At 40.0% G+C, this 17,565-nt stretch overlaps 1 protein-coding gene across 13 annotated transcripts in view; it reads right to left on the bottom strand.

Moving 5' to 3' along the window:
- The window catches only part of LTBP1 (latent transforming growth factor beta binding protein 1), a 456,789-nt gene that overhangs the window by 48,113 nt on the left and 391,111 nt on the right, over window positions 1-17,565 (bottom strand). For 7 of the 13 annotated variants that reach the window (XM_061432037.1, XM_061432038.1, XM_061432040.1 and 4 more), the window contains 2 exons: window positions 15,461-15,586; window positions 11,943-12,086 (listed from right to left, as the gene is read on the bottom strand). In XM_061432037.1, coding sequence (XP_061288021.1) covers window positions 11,943-12,086; window positions 15,461-15,586 — 270 coding nt within the window. The remainder of the gene's footprint in view (window positions 1-11,942; window positions 12,087-15,460; window positions 15,587-17,565) is intronic. The other 6 variants (XM_061432039.1, XM_061432043.1, XM_061432045.1 and 3 more) reach the window with 1 other exon arrangement.

Raw genomic sequence — 17,565 nt, 5'->3', positions numbered from 1 at the left:
ATTCATAGGTAATTACAGACCACAGGCTTCTGAGTCAAAAACTTCATATGTGCTTAAACACCTTAAACACTATTTCTACCATGTTCTTTACACTCACAGAAATAAAATTTCTTTTTTCTTTGGAAGGAAACGCTAAGGTGATTGCATAAGAGAAATAATCAATATCACTGTATTATTCGGGTTTTACATTGGTTATTACAAGTTCTGCTCTTATTTTCTTTCCAAGCAGTTTGAAAGTTCAGTGTTTACACAGCTGAAATTGAGGATTAGTCAGGCCCTCATCCGTGTTTGGAAAGAGATGCAAATTCCTTAAAAAAAAAACAAAAACAGAAACTGGTCCATAAAGGTCATTCTGTGAAAAGCTATAATTTCCCTATCTTCTTAACCTTTAAATAATTAACTTCCTAGAGCATTTTTCCACTGGGGCAACAATCTGATCAATAAATACATGTAATGTTATTTCTTCAAAAAAAAAACCAAACAACTATGAGTTTACATCACTGATGCCAGGGGAGGAATTTTTCTATCACAAAATAATTTTGAAAGATCAAATCAAATGATGTAGAAGGTGCCAAGCTCGGAAAAGAATTGATTCCATTTTTCTTAAAGATTTTATTAATAATGTTAGCCGTACTTCATATCTCAATGCATAGACTTTTAAGCAATATATTACTTCACCTCCAGTATTTTCATATTTGATTTTTCAATATGTATTATGAGGCTGGCTTAACATCTGTGTATAAAAAGCAATGCATGTGTTTTAATCCTGGGGGTGTGGCTAGTGATAAAAAATGAGGTATTGGACCTTCCTACTTGGGTGCTTTTTTTGAAGAAATTATCACAAATGTCTTTTCACGCAATGCACAAAGTATTTAACTCTCCATGAGATAAACAGTACAGATCAAATAGCATCTTCATTTTCTGGAGGAGAGCATTTAGCTTGGATCCAACGTCCTGGGCCTAATGCTTCCCCAAACCTCTTCTATGGAGCTCAGCTTCCTAGTATCTCAATAAACATGAGTTTATGTTGGTTGGCCTTTGCCCAGGGGGCAGCAGCTAATTCCTGCCGGCATGGAGTTTCAGTGTTAAGCCCACGTACAGTGTGATGGTCTTCTCTTACTCTGAATAGGAAGGAGCGAGTTTGAGCAGTAGGTACCACTGGTGAATTGCCCTTTCTAGAAGCTCTCCTCTCCTGTTTCATCAGAAAGAGAACGTGGCTGTTCACTTATATGACTGTTTCCTGCTTTAGTCTTTCCCTAAAGAGACCTAATTTTAGGTTTGCTGCTGGGGGAAGGAGATTTGGAACATTTCCTTGGTTACAGCGGACATTCCATCTGCAATATGTTCTGAAGGCCTTTAGATGCCAATCCCCTCCATGTCCGTCTGAGACGGGATGATGACAGCAACCAAAGACTCACATTACAAGTATGTGTGGGTAAACAATGCCCCCTAATCCTAAAAAAGACATCCATTTATAAAACTCTGTGACAGTGATAATGCTCAGCAAACTGCTTTTCAACGAAATTATTCAGAAAGCTTTTATTCTCTTTATATTAAAATCATCACAGGCACTAATGTTTTATACTAACTCATACTTCTATGAGAAAAAGAATTCTAAAGCAATATTCCAAGAGAAAAAGAGAACTTGGAAATTCATTTCCCCCTCTAGTTTTCTCATTCAAAGACTTGGAAAATAAGAAGTGTGTGCATGTGCTTCAAGTGGAATTTAGAAGAAAGCCATTGGTAAGTTTCAGGAAACAGGCACTGATAATAGGAATGGGCCAAACACAAAGGGATGCAAATAAAAAGGAAGTGTAGAAAGAGGGTAACTTCAGATAGTAAAAGACATGGTGGAAATAAAAAATAAAGGTTAAGAAATGAAGTACAAGAGCAAAAATACTTTCAAAGCAGATTCTTCCACACAGTTGCCATCCTTAAAGAGGTCAATCAGGTGGGGAGTGAGGCCACGACAGTGCAAGAAATGCAAGTGCTGGGCACGTAAGCCATGCTGTAGAGGACGGGCGGCAAGGCTATCTTAGAAGGCTGCCTGGAGGAGCTGACATTTTCAAATCAAGTCCTTGAAAAATAAACTTAAAAAAATTTGGCCAGAAACTAAGGTGTGACAGGTGAGGAGGAATAAAAGTACAACTGTCCTTAGGTCTGTGTGGGTAGAGCAGGCAGGGGAGTGGCGGTCTGTGGAAGGAGTCACAGAGGAGCCTGAGAAGGAGGCAGGGACACATTAACACGTGAATAAGGATAGGTGTGTTTGTCACTCAGGTGCTAAGGCAGAGGACAATGCCAATCTCTACTGGAACACAGGTTTTTATGTTTTGCTTTTTTTAGTGATGAAGAAGTTAGAAGATACTGGGAGGAGCAAGCCTGGGAGAGAAGCAGGCTGGGGAGAGGGTGAGAAGAGAAAGTCTCATGAATGGAGGGGCTTCCCTGGTGGTCCGGTAGCTAAGACTTTGTGCTTCTGATGCAGGGGGCCTGGGTTAGATCCCTGGTCGGGGAACTAGATCCCACATGCTACAGCGAACAGTCTCACATGCTACAGTAAAAATCTAACATCCACATGCTGCAACTGAGCCGTGGCACAGCCAAATAAATAAATATTATTTCTTACAAAGGCTCATTGATGGAGCTAGTACTAGAAACTGGAGAAGTCAGGAGAAGAAAAGCGGGCAAATCTGGGTGAAAGAAGAGACTCCTGAAAGCAGAATAAAGTGCCGTGGAGAAAGAAAACCGAGAGAGACACACAGGGGCGATGTGCAGCCATCAACACAGAAGGCAAGCAGACGACGTCACCGCAGTGCAGCCCCAGCACAACACCGGAACACGTGCATGGTGGGCCTAGCGAGGGTGACCTCAAGAATAAAACCACATCTGCAGTGACATGTAAGGTGTCTGGAAATGTTTGAAAGGAATCGGAGAAACCATTCCTCTCCAGGCCCTGTTTGTAGCAAGTTCTAGGAACCAAGGGCTTCCCTGGTGGCTCAGTGGTAAAGAATCTGCTTGCAATGCAGACTGGGTTTGATCCCTGGGTGGGGAAGATCCCCTGGAGAAGAAAATGGCAACCTACTCCAGTATTTTTTCCTGGAGAATCCATAGATAGAGGAGCCTGGAGGGCTACAGTCCATGGGGTAGCAAAGAGTTGGACACAACTGAGCAACTAACACTAGGATCTAAAATGTATTTCTTTTTTTTTTTTTTTTTAAACTAATGCAACAGTGTGGGTGTCTCTTGTATTAAGAAGATGAAATGGTTTATATATATATATATATATATATATATATATATATATAGTTTACTCAACTGGTATGTCAGTTCATTCAAATATCAACACCTCCTTATTAAAAATTCATTTTAGATACTATATACAACAAGCAGAAATGTTCATGAAAATAAAAGCACAATTTGGTAGTAAACGGCTCTTGCTCTGGTTTTTGGAGGTGGAAAGAAACTTGACCCAATCTCTTTTTTAATAACAAGTGAGCATATTTTCTTCAGCCTTACCTACACTTATGGTATAGATCCACTACAAATACACAATAAGACCTCAGGAGTTTTATGGCATTTTACAATGTTTGCATTATAAATACTGTGGTTTCACTGTCTTTAACTTTTTTTTCCTACCAAAGGTCTTTTTTTCCAATCAGAAATTATTTTTAAAAAATTCTTCCGAAGTTAATTTATTTTACAGGTTAGCTAAATACATTTTAAAAAACTCACTCTGCCAACTATAACAGTTGAGTGATATTATACATGGTCTCCTGCCTTTAAAAAAAATATGTACATACACAAAACCTGCAGCAGACCTCTCCAGGAAGAGAGAACAGGAACGCTGTTTGGGTTCAATTGTCAGAACCACAGGATGATCTGCACGAAGCGGGGACCTGCTCGTTTTTTCTTTTGCTCTACTTGTAATTTAACAAAAGCACATGGGTACTGTCCCTGCTACTTAGAAGTGTGGACAGACTATTCCTCAGTTAAGTGTGGTCCATTATACCTTTGATGAAATGAATGATTTTTATTCTACAGAACTAGGAATGAGATGATGGGGTAGAGAAGGAACATTCTTGAATGTGGAGAAACCTATTATTCAGCAGGTACTGAGTGTCTGCCATAGGGCAGGCACTGTGTAGGCAGTGAGCTGGGTGGCAGCCGATGCAAAGAGCAATGACACAGCGTAAAAAGGTCTTGCTACCCTGCTGGTGGATGTGAGGTTCCTGCTGGAGGCAGGAATAAGCAGCTGAAAGTTTTAAGGGTTTAAAACCAGATTTATGTTTTGAAAATAAGAATTGGCAACAGTGTGGAACAGGAATCGATGAGAGAAACGGGGAGAGAAATGAGGAGAAGGCGAGTGCCACAGTCCAGGTGAGAGATGCTGAAGGACTGGCCTGGGGCAGGGGTAGCAGAGTAGCAGAGAGATTTGACGGATACTGTTGAGGAAGAGTTGGCAGGATGTTACAATGGCTTGGATGAATGGGGTTACGACCTCAGGATTTCCAGTATAGATGTTTGGCAATTAATGAGTATACACAGGGAAAGTAACAAATTGGAGAGGGAATTTGGTCTTGGGTAGTTTTAGGCAGAGATGCTTATAAGACACTCGAGGAAGAAGGTCCAATAACAAGTGGCTGGAAATAGAGGAGTGTGGCACACGCGAGAGGGGTGGAGGCAAACATTTATTTTGGCTGTCCACACCAAGTAAGCAATGGTTGACTCGGAGAACAGGTACAATATCCCAGGAGAAGAACAGAGAGTAAAAAGAGGGAAAAATACGCAGCTCTCTGGGACATGATTATTTAAGAAATGGCAATGGAAAGAGCCCAGAAGGAGACAGAAAAAGACCAATGTAAGTGGTAGGAGGATACGGCGAAGAGGAATGTCCTGAAATCAATCAAAGGGAAAAGGGGGAGGGAAGATGAGAAACTCGTAGAGGAAGGAGTTTCACCCAGACGAAGGGTCTGAGGGCCTGATCTCAGTGCACTGAGGATGAACTGGGAGACAGCCATCTCTCTTCCAAGGATTCAGAGGTCAACATGGTGCCAGAAATTATTCCTGGATGGTAACACAGCAGAGGCATTTTCTTTATTGATGTATTTTTATATTTGCAAATTTTCTGAGAATATGCATTGTTTTAAAATGAGAACAAAACAAAGAAATAAAATAAAAAGGAAGCCAATTTTTAGAAGAATGAGGTATCATGGGGTCTTTGGCCTGGAAAAGCAGAATTAAGTGGAAGGATCCTGGAATTGGGTTCCTGGGCCATTCTGCCAAACATTAGCTATATGACCCTAAAGATAAGATTTAGACATTTTCTATAGGCCTTGCCTTCTTTCAGTTCAGTTCAGTAACTCAGTCATGTCCAATTCTTTGTGACCCCATGGACTGCAGCACGCCAAGCCTCCCTGTCCATTACCAACTCCCAGAGTTTACTCAAACTCATGTCCATTGAGTCAGTGATGCCATCCAACCATCTCATCCTCTGTCATCCCCTTCTCCTGTCGCCTTCAATCTTTCCCAACATCAGGGTATTTTCCAGTGAGTCAGTTCTTCACATCAGGTAGCCAAAGGATTGAAGTTTCAGCTTCAACATCAGTCCTTACAATGAACAACCCAGGACTGATCTCCTTTAGGATGGACAGGTTGGATCTCCTTGCAGTCCAAGGGACTCTCAAGAGTCTTCTCCAACACCACAGTTCAAAAGCATCAATTCTTCAGCACTCATCTTTCTTTATAGTCCAACTCTCACATCCATACATGACCACTGGAAAACCACGGCTTTGACTAGATGGACCTTTGTTGGCAAAGTAATGTCTCTGCTTTTTAATAGGCTGTCTAGGTTGGTCATAACTTTTCTCCAAGGAGCAAGCATCTTTTAATTTTGTGGCTGCAGTCACCATCTGAAGTGATTTTGGAGCCCCAAAAAATAAAGTCAGCCACTATTTCCACTGTTTGCCATCTATTTGCCATGAAGTGATTAGACCCAATGCCATGATCTTCGTTTTCTGAATGTTGAGCTTTCAGCCAACTTTCTCACTCTCCTCTTTCACTTTCATCAAGAGACTTTTTAGTTCCTCTTGACTTTCTGCCATAAGGGTGGTGTCATCTGTATATCTGAGGTTATTGATATTTCTCCCAGCAATCTTGTTTCCAGCTTGTGCTTCATCCAGCCCAGCGTTTCTCATGATGTACTCTGCATATAAGTTAAATAAGCAGGGTGACGATATACAGCCTTGACGTACTCCTTTTCCTATTTGGAACCAGTCTGTTGTTCCATGTCCAGTTCTAACTGTTGCTTCCTGACCTGCATACAGATTTCTCAAGAGGCAGGTCAGGTGCTCTGGTATTCCCATCTCTTTCAGAATTTTCCACAGTTTATTGTGATCCACACAGTCAAAGGCTTTGGCATAGTCAATAAAGCAGAAAGAGATGTTTTTCTGGAATTTTCTTGCTTTTTTGATGATCCAGCGGATGTTGGCAATTTGATCTCTGGTTCTTCTGCCTTTTCTGAATCCAGCTTGAACATCTGGAAGTTCTTGGTTCACGTACTGTTGAAGCCTGTCTTGGAGAATTTTGAGCATTACTTTGCTAGTGTGTGAGATGAGTGCAATTGTGCAGTAGTTTGAGCATTCTTTGGCATTGCCTTTCTTTGGGATTGGAATGAAAACTGACCTTTTCCAGTCCTGTGGCCACTGCTGAGTTTTCCAAATTGGCTGGCATATTGAGTGCAGCACTTTCACAGCATCATCTTTCAGGATTTGAAATAGCTCAATTGGAATTCCATCACCTCCACTAGCTTTGTTTGTAGTGATGCTTCCTAAGGCCCACTTGACTTCACATTCCAGGCTGTCTGGCTCTAGGTGAGTGATCACACCATCGTGATTATTTGGGTCATGAAGATCTTTTTGTATAGATCTTCTGTGTATTCTTGCCACCTCTTCTTAATATCTTCTGCTTCTGTTAGGTCCATACCATTTCTGTCCTTTATTGTGCCCATCTTTGCATGAAATGTTCCCTTGAAGAGATCTCTAGTCTTTTCCATTCTATTGTTTTCCCCTGTTTCTTTGCATTGATCACTGAGGAAGGCTTTCTTATCTCTCCTTGCTATTCCTTGGAACTCTGCCTTCAAATGGGTATATCTTTCCTTTTCTCCTTTGCCTTTAGCTTCTCTTCTTTTCTCAGCTATTTGTAAGGCCTCCTCAGACAATCATTTTGCCTTTTTGCATTTCTTTTTCTTGGGCATAGTCTTGATTCCTGCCTCCTGTATAATGTCACGAATCTCCATCCATGGTTCTTCAGGCACCTTGTCTATCAGATCTAACCCCTTGAATCTATTTGCCACTTTCACTGTATAATTATAAGGGATTTTATTTAGGTCATACCTGAATGGTCTAGTGATTTTCCCTACTTTCTTCAATTTAAGCTTCCTTATCTGTAAATGAAACTGCTGGGCTTGAAAAACACTAAGGTTTTTCTAGATGTAGATGTCTAGGACTGTCAGCTTGTTACATGAGAATAAGCTCTTACTGTTTAAGGAAACCCTATCATGAATTGTATTAGAACACTTATTTTATAATCCAAATTATAACTCCAATTTATACATCTTATAATTTCTGACCTTGCCTATGTGCTTTTCTTAAATGAAGAACAATTATTGCCTAATGCAAATAACAAGCCCAATTTATGTTTTATAATGTCTGATCTTGTTCATTTTCTTTTCTTATAGCAAAGAACACCTGTATTAATTATAATATATATCTTTGTGTTCTTTTCATTATACTTTCCGTTTTAAAAATAAAATTCAGTTTCCCCCCAGAGTATCCTATGTGTACCAATCAAGCATTTTGTGGGTATGGCTTCAGTTGCCCACACGAAATATTTATTGCTTCCTTTAGAGTGCCCAAGGACATAAAGTTCTTATTGAGCAATTATCACAGGCACTGAGGAAATAAAAACATCAGGCTGTATTTCATAGCCATATCCTTACAGGTGGTGAGTGGTCTGCTATGGGCCTTTTTTAGGTATTTCTGTTTCAGGTGCTTTTAGGCAATGTACAGCAATGTAGATTAGTGGCCAAAGGCCCAGGCAGTGAAAAAATTCGACCCAGATCTAAAAAATTAGGTAGGAGCCTAGTAGTTTAGAAACAAAAATCCTGGGACAATAAAGGTCAAAAGTACCTTCAGAGTCACCTGGGACAATGCCCTACTGAAGCTAAGAGTCCTTCTGCCAGCCAGTAGGTGTCCCACCTGTTCTTGGACCCACAAATTCACAAGAAATTGTGACCAGCTCTAGCTATTGGAAAGTTCTTCTGCATACTGATCTGAAATCTGGCATCTACTCCTCAGCCCCAGCTCTGTCCTCAGTAATGTATCACTTCAGATAAAGATGCTACTGCACCTTGTTGGAATGTCTGTTGCCCTGGGGACATTTAGAGCCAAGTAAAAATATTACGGCCTACAAAGCAAATGTATCTTTTTTTTCCTAATTATTTTCCAGGAAGGATGAGATCTAAGCTTTTAGTTTATCATGTAAAGAATGAAATTAGTTTGAATCCTTGATAAAAACTTAAATATGGTACAACATGTTTTGTTCTAGGTCACAGCAGGTTCTTTCACTGGAAAATGATACAGACTCTTTTAACTTAACCAACTTGTTAGATGAACAAATGTTCTCCTGTCCTCCGAAAAACATCCTGGCTAATGGCCACAAGCAAGTGGAGGGCTCATAGCCAGCTGGCTGTTCTCAGGTGGGTGCACACACTTCTGTTCTAATGTGTTGAGCAGTTCGCCAACTGTGACTCAGCTATGCTTATTCTCAAACACTCTGTGCCAATGTAATGATTATTGTAATAAGTAAATTGTATATAAACTAATCAAATATGAGTGAGTGAAGAGCTGTTGTTTCTAGAACAAGTTTAAAGCTTTTAGAAAGATTAAGGTTAAAAAAAGTTTTTAAAAAAGTTATCAAACTAGAAGTGGGTAAGACAACCATAGAAAACTGAGAAAAACTGTGAAAACCTAAAGGGACTTTGCACTTATTTACTTAGCAAAGGCCTTAAATTCTTACTCCCTCTGAAGTGGGTGGTGTAGATAACACATAATAGATGTGGTTTATGGAGGACAAGCCATACAGAATGCAAATGGATTTCTACTCAAAGACAGATCTCAGCTCTTCTTCGGAGATCGGGGAATAAACGTATGTTACATGCTTTAAGTTAAAACTTAAATATTGAAAAGACATATTATCATTTTTATGACTGCCAGTTTTAATCAGCTTTTTCAAACAATTGACCGGTTTGTCAATTTGATGAAGTTTGATGAAGTCAGGGAGGAAGCTCCTCTTGCAGTTTATAGCTAATCTCTCAGGACAGAGAATTATTAAAATGAAGATATTATCAAAGACAATCTTAAGACTCCATAAAATCAGTTCAAGTTTGCCAAGAACCATACAAATTGAGATATGGTAGAAATCAGAGTTGCCAGGGACAATACAAATTAATAAGCTTCACCAGGCAGATTATACTGACATGGACCAATAAAACAACTGAGTATGTACAATATTTGGCAAAAGCCAGAGAACTATGGGGAAAATAGGCAAGAAACTCAGAAATTAAAGGATCAGATATAATGTTAAGAGGAAAGAGAAACTGTGTATGCATTGGCAGACAAGCTTTATGAAGCTGAGCACTCAAAATGCTGTTCTTTGCAGAAGCAGGAAAGTACTTAGGGAACTCTGGAAGAATTTTCCAGAAAGAGTCAGTCAATGAGAGAACACGGAGATAAAGGGAGCAAAAGAGGCAAAGCAGGTGATAGGCGCTTGATTACAGAAATACTTAAAAAGTAGAGGATGAGGAATAAGGCTTACAAGAAGAGTTACTATGAAGTTTTAAGTAGTTTACAGTGAGCTTGGGTTTCCTGGTGGCTCAGATGGTAAAGAATCTGCCTGTAATACAGGAGACCCGGGTTTGATCCCTGGAGAGATCCCTGGAGAAGGGAATGGCAACCCACTCCAGTATTCCTGCCTTGAGAATTCCACAAACAGAGGAGCCTAGCAGGCTACAGTCCACTGGGTTGCACACGTCGGACACAACAGAGTAACTGACACTTTCACTTTCACACTGTACAGTGAGCTAATCCAGTTCGTGGAAAATGGTTCAGATGGTCTCATGATCTTATTAAGTCACTATTAATCTCTAAAAATGAAGTGAGCAAATTTTAGGATCGCAGACATCTACCTTAACTGAAACTAGGTGAACTGAACAAACCCCTTCTTGACACTAGCACTCTAGCAAAAAAATATTTGCAATTAAAAAAGATCCACCATCTCCAAAGAGATCACGAAAGGAAGAGAAGTACATAACCCTTATGTGTTTGGATTTTAATACTTCACATAGCACTTCATTATTAACAAATAGCTTTTATGTATATAATTTTTTTTAAAAACCCATAAAGCTCTGTGAGGCAAATATAACCTTTATTTTACAGGTGAGAAAATCAAACTCATAGATGTTGAATGATATGCCCAAGCTTGCATAGCCAGAAAACAGTTCACAGATCAGAACCTGGTCATTCCAATTTAAGTATTCAAAAAAAGTGTGGACAATAAAGGAAAGGATTACAATTTCCATTAATTCCAATAATTATCTTTTTATGTCTTCTTTCCATCCCCTTTCTTCACAGACTGTGATCACTGGACTATCTTTCCATTTTTTCACTTGACATTGTATCACATGCATTTATCATGACTACTAACCTTCATAAAGATGACTTAATGACTGCACAATACTGTATGAATTACTGCAGTCACAATAAAACTATGGGGGACGGTGCTACTCTATAGAACCAAAGACAAATAAAAAGGTAGTTATTTCACCAATCCTATTATTTGATAGGTTTTTTTTTAATTTTTCCATTATAAGTAGAGTTAAGATGAAAAGTCTCTTCTTTATGGCTCATAAGTTGCAGGGATGGTCGTTAAAGGAAGAGCAACCCCTTCCTCCAGAAATACTTTTTTCCCTTTCATAGTGCTTTTGAATTACTGTCTCTACATTTAATTCTGCACCCATAACCTTTCTGTACTTAATCATTAAGAAGAAAACGTGTGTGAATGAAAATATTTTTACGTTTTATTCCCTACTGCTTGCAAAGATAATTGTCTCACACAGGACAAGTGTACCCTATTGAGGAAGAGCCAAAGCCTTCTTAGAAGCACAGATGAAATCAACTGGGATTGAGCAAGATAGTAACACAGTCTATGTTTCCTTTTATTTGGGTCTCAAAGGACCATTTAGTCTCCTACTTGCCTCAAAACACAATCATACTATAGCCACATGGCACAAACTAAAAGGGCGATCTGGAAATTGACTGATTTATCTGGAAAAGCATCAGCTCTCCATTTCAGTGTATGCCATGATGACACAGTCTAAATCAAATTTTAAACAAACATAATCACAGCCATTCTCTTGGCCAAATTCTAGGGGGTGCAGGGGGGAGCCTTAAGAATTCCAAGTGGAAGGAAGTCTTTGTAGATCCCGAGGGACCTATATGTTGCTTTTAATTTAGAGTAGTGTCAAAATACGTTTCTCCAAGGGCCAAGAGAGAAGAATTATGCAACTGAACGAGATGTTGCCATATTAAGCTCTGAGCTGATGGCTCTCAGTTTTAGGCAATTCCCAGCCAATGTTCTCATCATTTTGGATCCTTCACCCTCCCCACGGCGTCTCCGGGTTGGAAAGCACATTAGAGGTCATCTAGCTCCAACAATCATCACCCACGTCTAAAGTCCACTGATAAGGCAGGCCTGGAAACAGCATGAACGCTTCCAGCAGGGTGAAAAAATATTTGGTCATTTCTTCCTCACTCCCAGAGTCTTTGGCCCAGACCTGTGTAGGTACAGGTCCCCGGAGAGAAGCCCTCCGTCCAGACAGCGTCACTTACCCATGGAGAGCCGGGAGCGGCACTGCCCGGTCATGGGGCTGTACTCCTGGCTTTCGTCAGCGCACACACACAGGAAGGACCCTTCTACATTTTCACAGAAGGCTTCACCACACACGCCACTGAGCAGCTCACATTCGTTCACATCTGGAAAAGGGAGCACAGATCAAGTCAGACGTGTTCCTCACTCCTGACCACGCTTTGTTTTACCAGCTGTGCCATGACTAGTGGTGTCTGCTGGAACAAGGTGACTCCCCCCACCCCGGGAACAATCAAACCCTTCAGCTTTTGCAGGGAAGGGGCTCCCAGAGGCAGGGCTGCAAGCTTTGGTTTGTGTGACAGGACAATGAAAACACAAAGCAAGGCTTGCAAACTCCTATTCCGGTTTTAAGGAACAATTCAAAACTGTACAGCAGGCATTGCATGTACACTTTGTTTAATTTTCACTTCCCTGACTTTTTGACATAATGGGGTCTTAAATAACCAGGTACTTCTGTCTCAGTTTTATATTCGAGGAAAATTAGCAGCACTGGCACTTCAGAAACTGCCGAATTCTTGAAATGCATTTTTAGAAATTGTTTACAATCCACTCACATATCTAAAGATATAGTTCCCTAGCAGCCAAAATGTTCATAACTTGACAACCAGAATTCAGGTTGGGTATCTCTTTGGGAAATGAAGGAAAAACCCCTGTAAGTAGTTACTGGGTTACATTGATCATTGGCAGGAAGCAAATTGGTCCAGTAACTTCTGATATTACCATCCCTTTAAAATTTCTGTTGGTGTTCCACAGTGTAATTTCTACTTCTGCTAGATATTTTTATTTTTACTTAAATATACTTACCTAAAACACTAAAAATTCACAGCTGAGTCCATTTTATTCAACAGTAAGGAAGTACATAGCCATAAAGAAAGGCTATTTTTATGTTTGCCCTTGTCCAATACTACTTTTTATCTTTTCTCCTCTGAAGAAATATTATTAATGAGTGCCCACTAAACAATGTACCTGACTTGACATCTGAAATGTTCATGTATTTTATGCATTAAACATGATTAAATGTGTATAAACATCGGCTTTCATGAGCACACTCTAAGATGGTTTATAGAAAGTTAAAAATTTGAGCAATTATCCAAATCATTCAGGGAAAAAATACTATTTTCACCTGCAATACCCAATTACTTGGACAAAAAGTTTATCTCTATTGACTTATTTGGATAATTACCTCAGTTTTCCATTTCATTTTGTATATAAATGGATATAAATCCAATAAGCTGAGTTTTGCTATGAAAAGATATTATGACAAAGTAAAGCAGAGAGTTGGTATGTTTAATCAACCTGGACAGTCATAATTTAGACCAGAAAAATTGACTTTAGAAATTTGCCAGTTTGCATTTATCAATTTTAGGTAACTGTCAAACGGAATTTTCTACTTTCTAACTTGTATTATTTCCATAGCTACTGAAATCTTTCCTACCGGATGGTATTCATTCAATCAAAAAATACTTTCTAGTTGACTTCTATGGTTCAGACTGGGGAGACAATGACAATGTAGGAAGCCTTCAGGAGCTCCTGCCAACTCCTGCCTTCATAGAGCTTAATGTCAAGTCATACAGGCCAGGATAAGTGCTAGGGATGAAAGTGCAGAGCACGACGACAGCATGGACAGTGGACCTTAAGTGCAGTGGTGGGTTAAGGAGGTAATACTGGAACCAAGCTCCATCTGAAGGATGAGCAGATAAGAAGGGTAAGCAGCCAGGATCTAAGCAGCGGGAACAGAGTGGCCAAGGTCCCAGAGGGCTGATTCATCTCTTAAACCCTGAAGAACACCAGTGTGCTGAGGTACATGTAAGAGGTGCTCAGTTAATATTTTTCCAAGAGAACAAACAGACAAATATAACAACATGTGTAAGTCTATTAACAAGATAACAGATATTCCTTCTCTAAGGGTGGTTATGTTGTGGGTCGAAATGAAACACTGACGTGGATTTGGTGCACTCATCTGCCTGGTTAGAAATGAACATTAACCAAGGGCTCAGAAGCTAAGTGGAGTCAGTGGTTTGACATCTGATACCGCAGTAGGTAACAGTTAAAATTTACTGAGCACCTACAGTGGACCAAACATTAGGCCCAGTCAGGAGAGACAGAGAGAGACAGACAGACAATGTTCTCAATCACATGGAACTTGGAAAAGGCAGCTGCAGGCAGCACATACATGATTGATTTATTGCACAAAAGGATTTAAGTATTACAATAGAATTTGCTCAAGGTATTTGGGAAGCAGAAGGAAGGATCATAGCTCAGCTGGAGGGTGAGAAGTGGAACAGGAATGGTCCCTGGGAGAAGATGACATTGAACTTCTGGCTTCAGGGGCTTCAGGAATCAATGAGATGGACTGAGGCTCAGCGAAGGGGAGGCCAGGAGGTTATTCTCAGCAAAAGGAGCAAACAGCAGCCTAATCACTTCCCAGCTACGTGAACAATCATAAGCAGTTTTATGCTGCAGGAACATAACTGGTGAGGAAGCACGCGGTGAGCCTGAGAATGTAAGTGAGGGCCAGACCACAGGACCTATTAAGTCGACATATTTAGTGAATGGCAGATGGTTTTTACCACTGTAATTTAGTGCATAGGAAACTACAGCAGGAATTGGAACAAGTGATTACAACAATGTTACCTTAAAAGTGGTTACTATTCAAGTGATTTTATTGTTAAATTTCCAAACCGATTTTTGTTTTCCCAGGTCAATCTGGATGGGAAATGAACTGCTGCTTTCATTGCAAATTTCCAAACTAAAATGTTGCCGACTCATCCTCAGCTGTCATCTGCCATGTAATGACCAGAGGCAATTTTTCTTAATTAAGAATAAAGAGAAAGCCTTGTTATCTGTGAAGTTATGAATTAAATAACTTCTTTCCCATTTACTTGCTCTAGTTGCAAGTATGCCTCATGATGAATTTGACTTAAAGAAATCATGGCTGGTCAGAACATGACATAGGAAGTGGCTTCTTTTACGTGAGCATGTGATGGACCATATTCTAGGACATCTGATGGTCCTAGATTCCTTCCAGCTCTGACAATCGCAGAACAGATGGAAGAACTATGCACAAGCCAAAGCATCATTTTACGGGTGTCATTCGTGGAAACAGAAACTCCTGCCAACACGTTTCCTTAAATGCATTGCCTAAGGGAGGTACATTTTGGAGACAGACAAGCTCTACCACACACCAGACTCTATTTCCTGTGCGGGAGGGACTGGAGCGTTCCGCATACCCAGCTAAGAGTTTAAACAGATGCTCTTTTCAATATACATTTAAATCCAAAGTTACGCTTCTCTATTTCGTAACATCCCTAACCATTTCAGAAGCTGCGGGGTCACTGTGCACCTCTCCAAACCATACGACGAGATCAGATCATGATGTCATTCTGCCCAGTTACCTTGCTTCCATCTCTCCTGTGGTTGATGATTTTGATTTCTTCTTGATAGAGAGATGTCTAGAGAAAAAAAAAATCTAAGAACTCACCCACACACCCTTGCCCATCCTGTGGGGCCTGAAAGCCCTGATAACAGAGGCAGCGGAAGGAGCCAGCCGTATTGTCACAAAACCCGTGACTGTCACAAATAGTGTTGTTTACACATTCATCAATATCTGCAAAAAAGACATTGACCATGAGACACAAAACACAGACAAACACTAGATATTAATGGAGAGACAGAGGTGCTCAATTAGAGACACCCCGATTAGTATGAGATGATCATGTTTACACAGAATGAACTTCTAAAACATTTTATATATAAATAAAATGTTTTGATGAACATATCTCAACAGACAAAATATTGGGTTCGATGAGAAAGAAAACATTTACTTCTCCTCAGGAAATGTTTTGAAACTGAAATGACTGCTACACTTGCCCCAGTCCATGTTTTCTAAATATTTTCGATTTCTTCATTTCCAAGGAGAGGATACTCCTACAGTGGAAATATGTGCAAGTATTGTCACCTTTTTTTTTTTTTTTTTTTGATTGTTGTAAATACTAGTAGTTCTCTCTGGCAAATTGGCAGCTGAAATCATTGGCCTGCTTGAGCAACGATTTATTCAGTTCGAGAGATAATGAATGGGCAGAGGAACCTAGCAGGCTACAGTCCGTGGGGTCACAAAGAGTTGGATACGACTCAGCAACTGAGCACAAACGCTTGGTCAAGTTTAAACAGCATTCCCATGAAGGGAAGGGGGCGGGAGTAGAGGGAGGGAGAGGGGGAGAATCTGATAAGTTCAGCAGTGTAGCCAGCCAGTCCCTGTTACTCCAGAGGAAAGACTTTATTCACAGGGAACTATTTCCTGTCACCAATTTATAGCCACTCAGATCCTAAATGTCACTGCTGCTCCAACTGATTAGCCAGTGGCCAACTTGTAAGTTCACTTTGTCCTCTATAAACCTGATGACAGTGGTCCTGTGCTTTCTATCTCCCATTAATAAAAGTGTTCTCGTAAAAATGAAGTCTCAGTTTTAAAGTCACAAATGGACTTTTCAATACAGTTCTTTATCCTCAGCTGCGCTACTCACTGCCCTCTCCAGCCTCCCATCCCCAGCACTTCCGTCTTCCTTGTTTATGGCCACACTGCACATTGCAACTGCCAGGCTCTCTGTCCTCTCTGCCTCTTGACCAAACAGGTCCCCAATACATTTTTTTTTTTTGAGAAACAATCAAGAGAACATGCAATTATTGCATCCAAATACATGTGAACAAGATTTCATGTTTATGTCCAAATAACAAAATGAGGTAACAAATGATAAAGAACATGACAAGTGAAATCACACTCGACAGAATTCAGTTTGAGCAAGTTCATATGAATAAAGTTAAGTTTTCCTAAAACTTCAAACACTGAGTCAGAAATTTTTCAAGAAAAGATGCACGCAGTGATATTCAGCAGCTCCCTCACGTCTCTTCCTAACTGTCCAACACTATCAAGCGTAAACTTCAGAGACAGTCTCACTTTTGAACTGTAAAATATGAGTGACTATAAAACTTTCTTAATTTTCTCAAAACGGCATCCCTTCTCCTTAAGGCTGGGCCCTCTCTCCATGCCTACCAGTCACCTCTTCCTCTGGTCCCACCTGCTCATCCTTCTCCTGCATCTTCAACGATTCCTCCCTGGCTCCTTCCCTCACTGCTTTCAAAAATGTCACAGTCTCTCAGAAAAGCTTTCATTCAACCACAATGTCCCCTACTGTGCTTTTTCCATTTCTTCTATCCTTGCAAAATGTATCAAAAGAACTATCTATGCTCACTGCTTTTATCTCCTAGTATACCTCATCAGTAAAAAGGAAACAATAACAATACTAGTAACGTTAATACTACTAGTATGTTTCTAGAATTACTATGATAATTTACAAAATTAAAATGCACAAGGTGCATAAAACACTGCCTACCATATAACTTAGGAAATGTACATGTTACTATTACTCTAATAATTATTACTCCCCTTCTTACTCTTCCCTTACTGACCTACACTCTGTCTTTCTAACTCTTAATCCTTTGAGAAAAACCATCAGCAGCCAACCTATCATTAAATTCAATGCTCACTTTCTAGCCAGTCATTATCATGTCTGGTCACCTTTCTCCTTA

This window comes from Bos javanicus, chromosome 11 (genome assembly GCF_032452875.1).
Source record: "Bos javanicus breed banteng chromosome 11, ARS-OSU_banteng_1.0, whole genome shotgun sequence".
In the NCBI taxonomy this organism is placed as follows: domain Eukaryota; kingdom Metazoa; phylum Chordata; class Mammalia; order Artiodactyla; family Bovidae; genus Bos; species Bos javanicus.
This window is presented reverse-complemented; position numbering and strand designations above follow the sequence as displayed.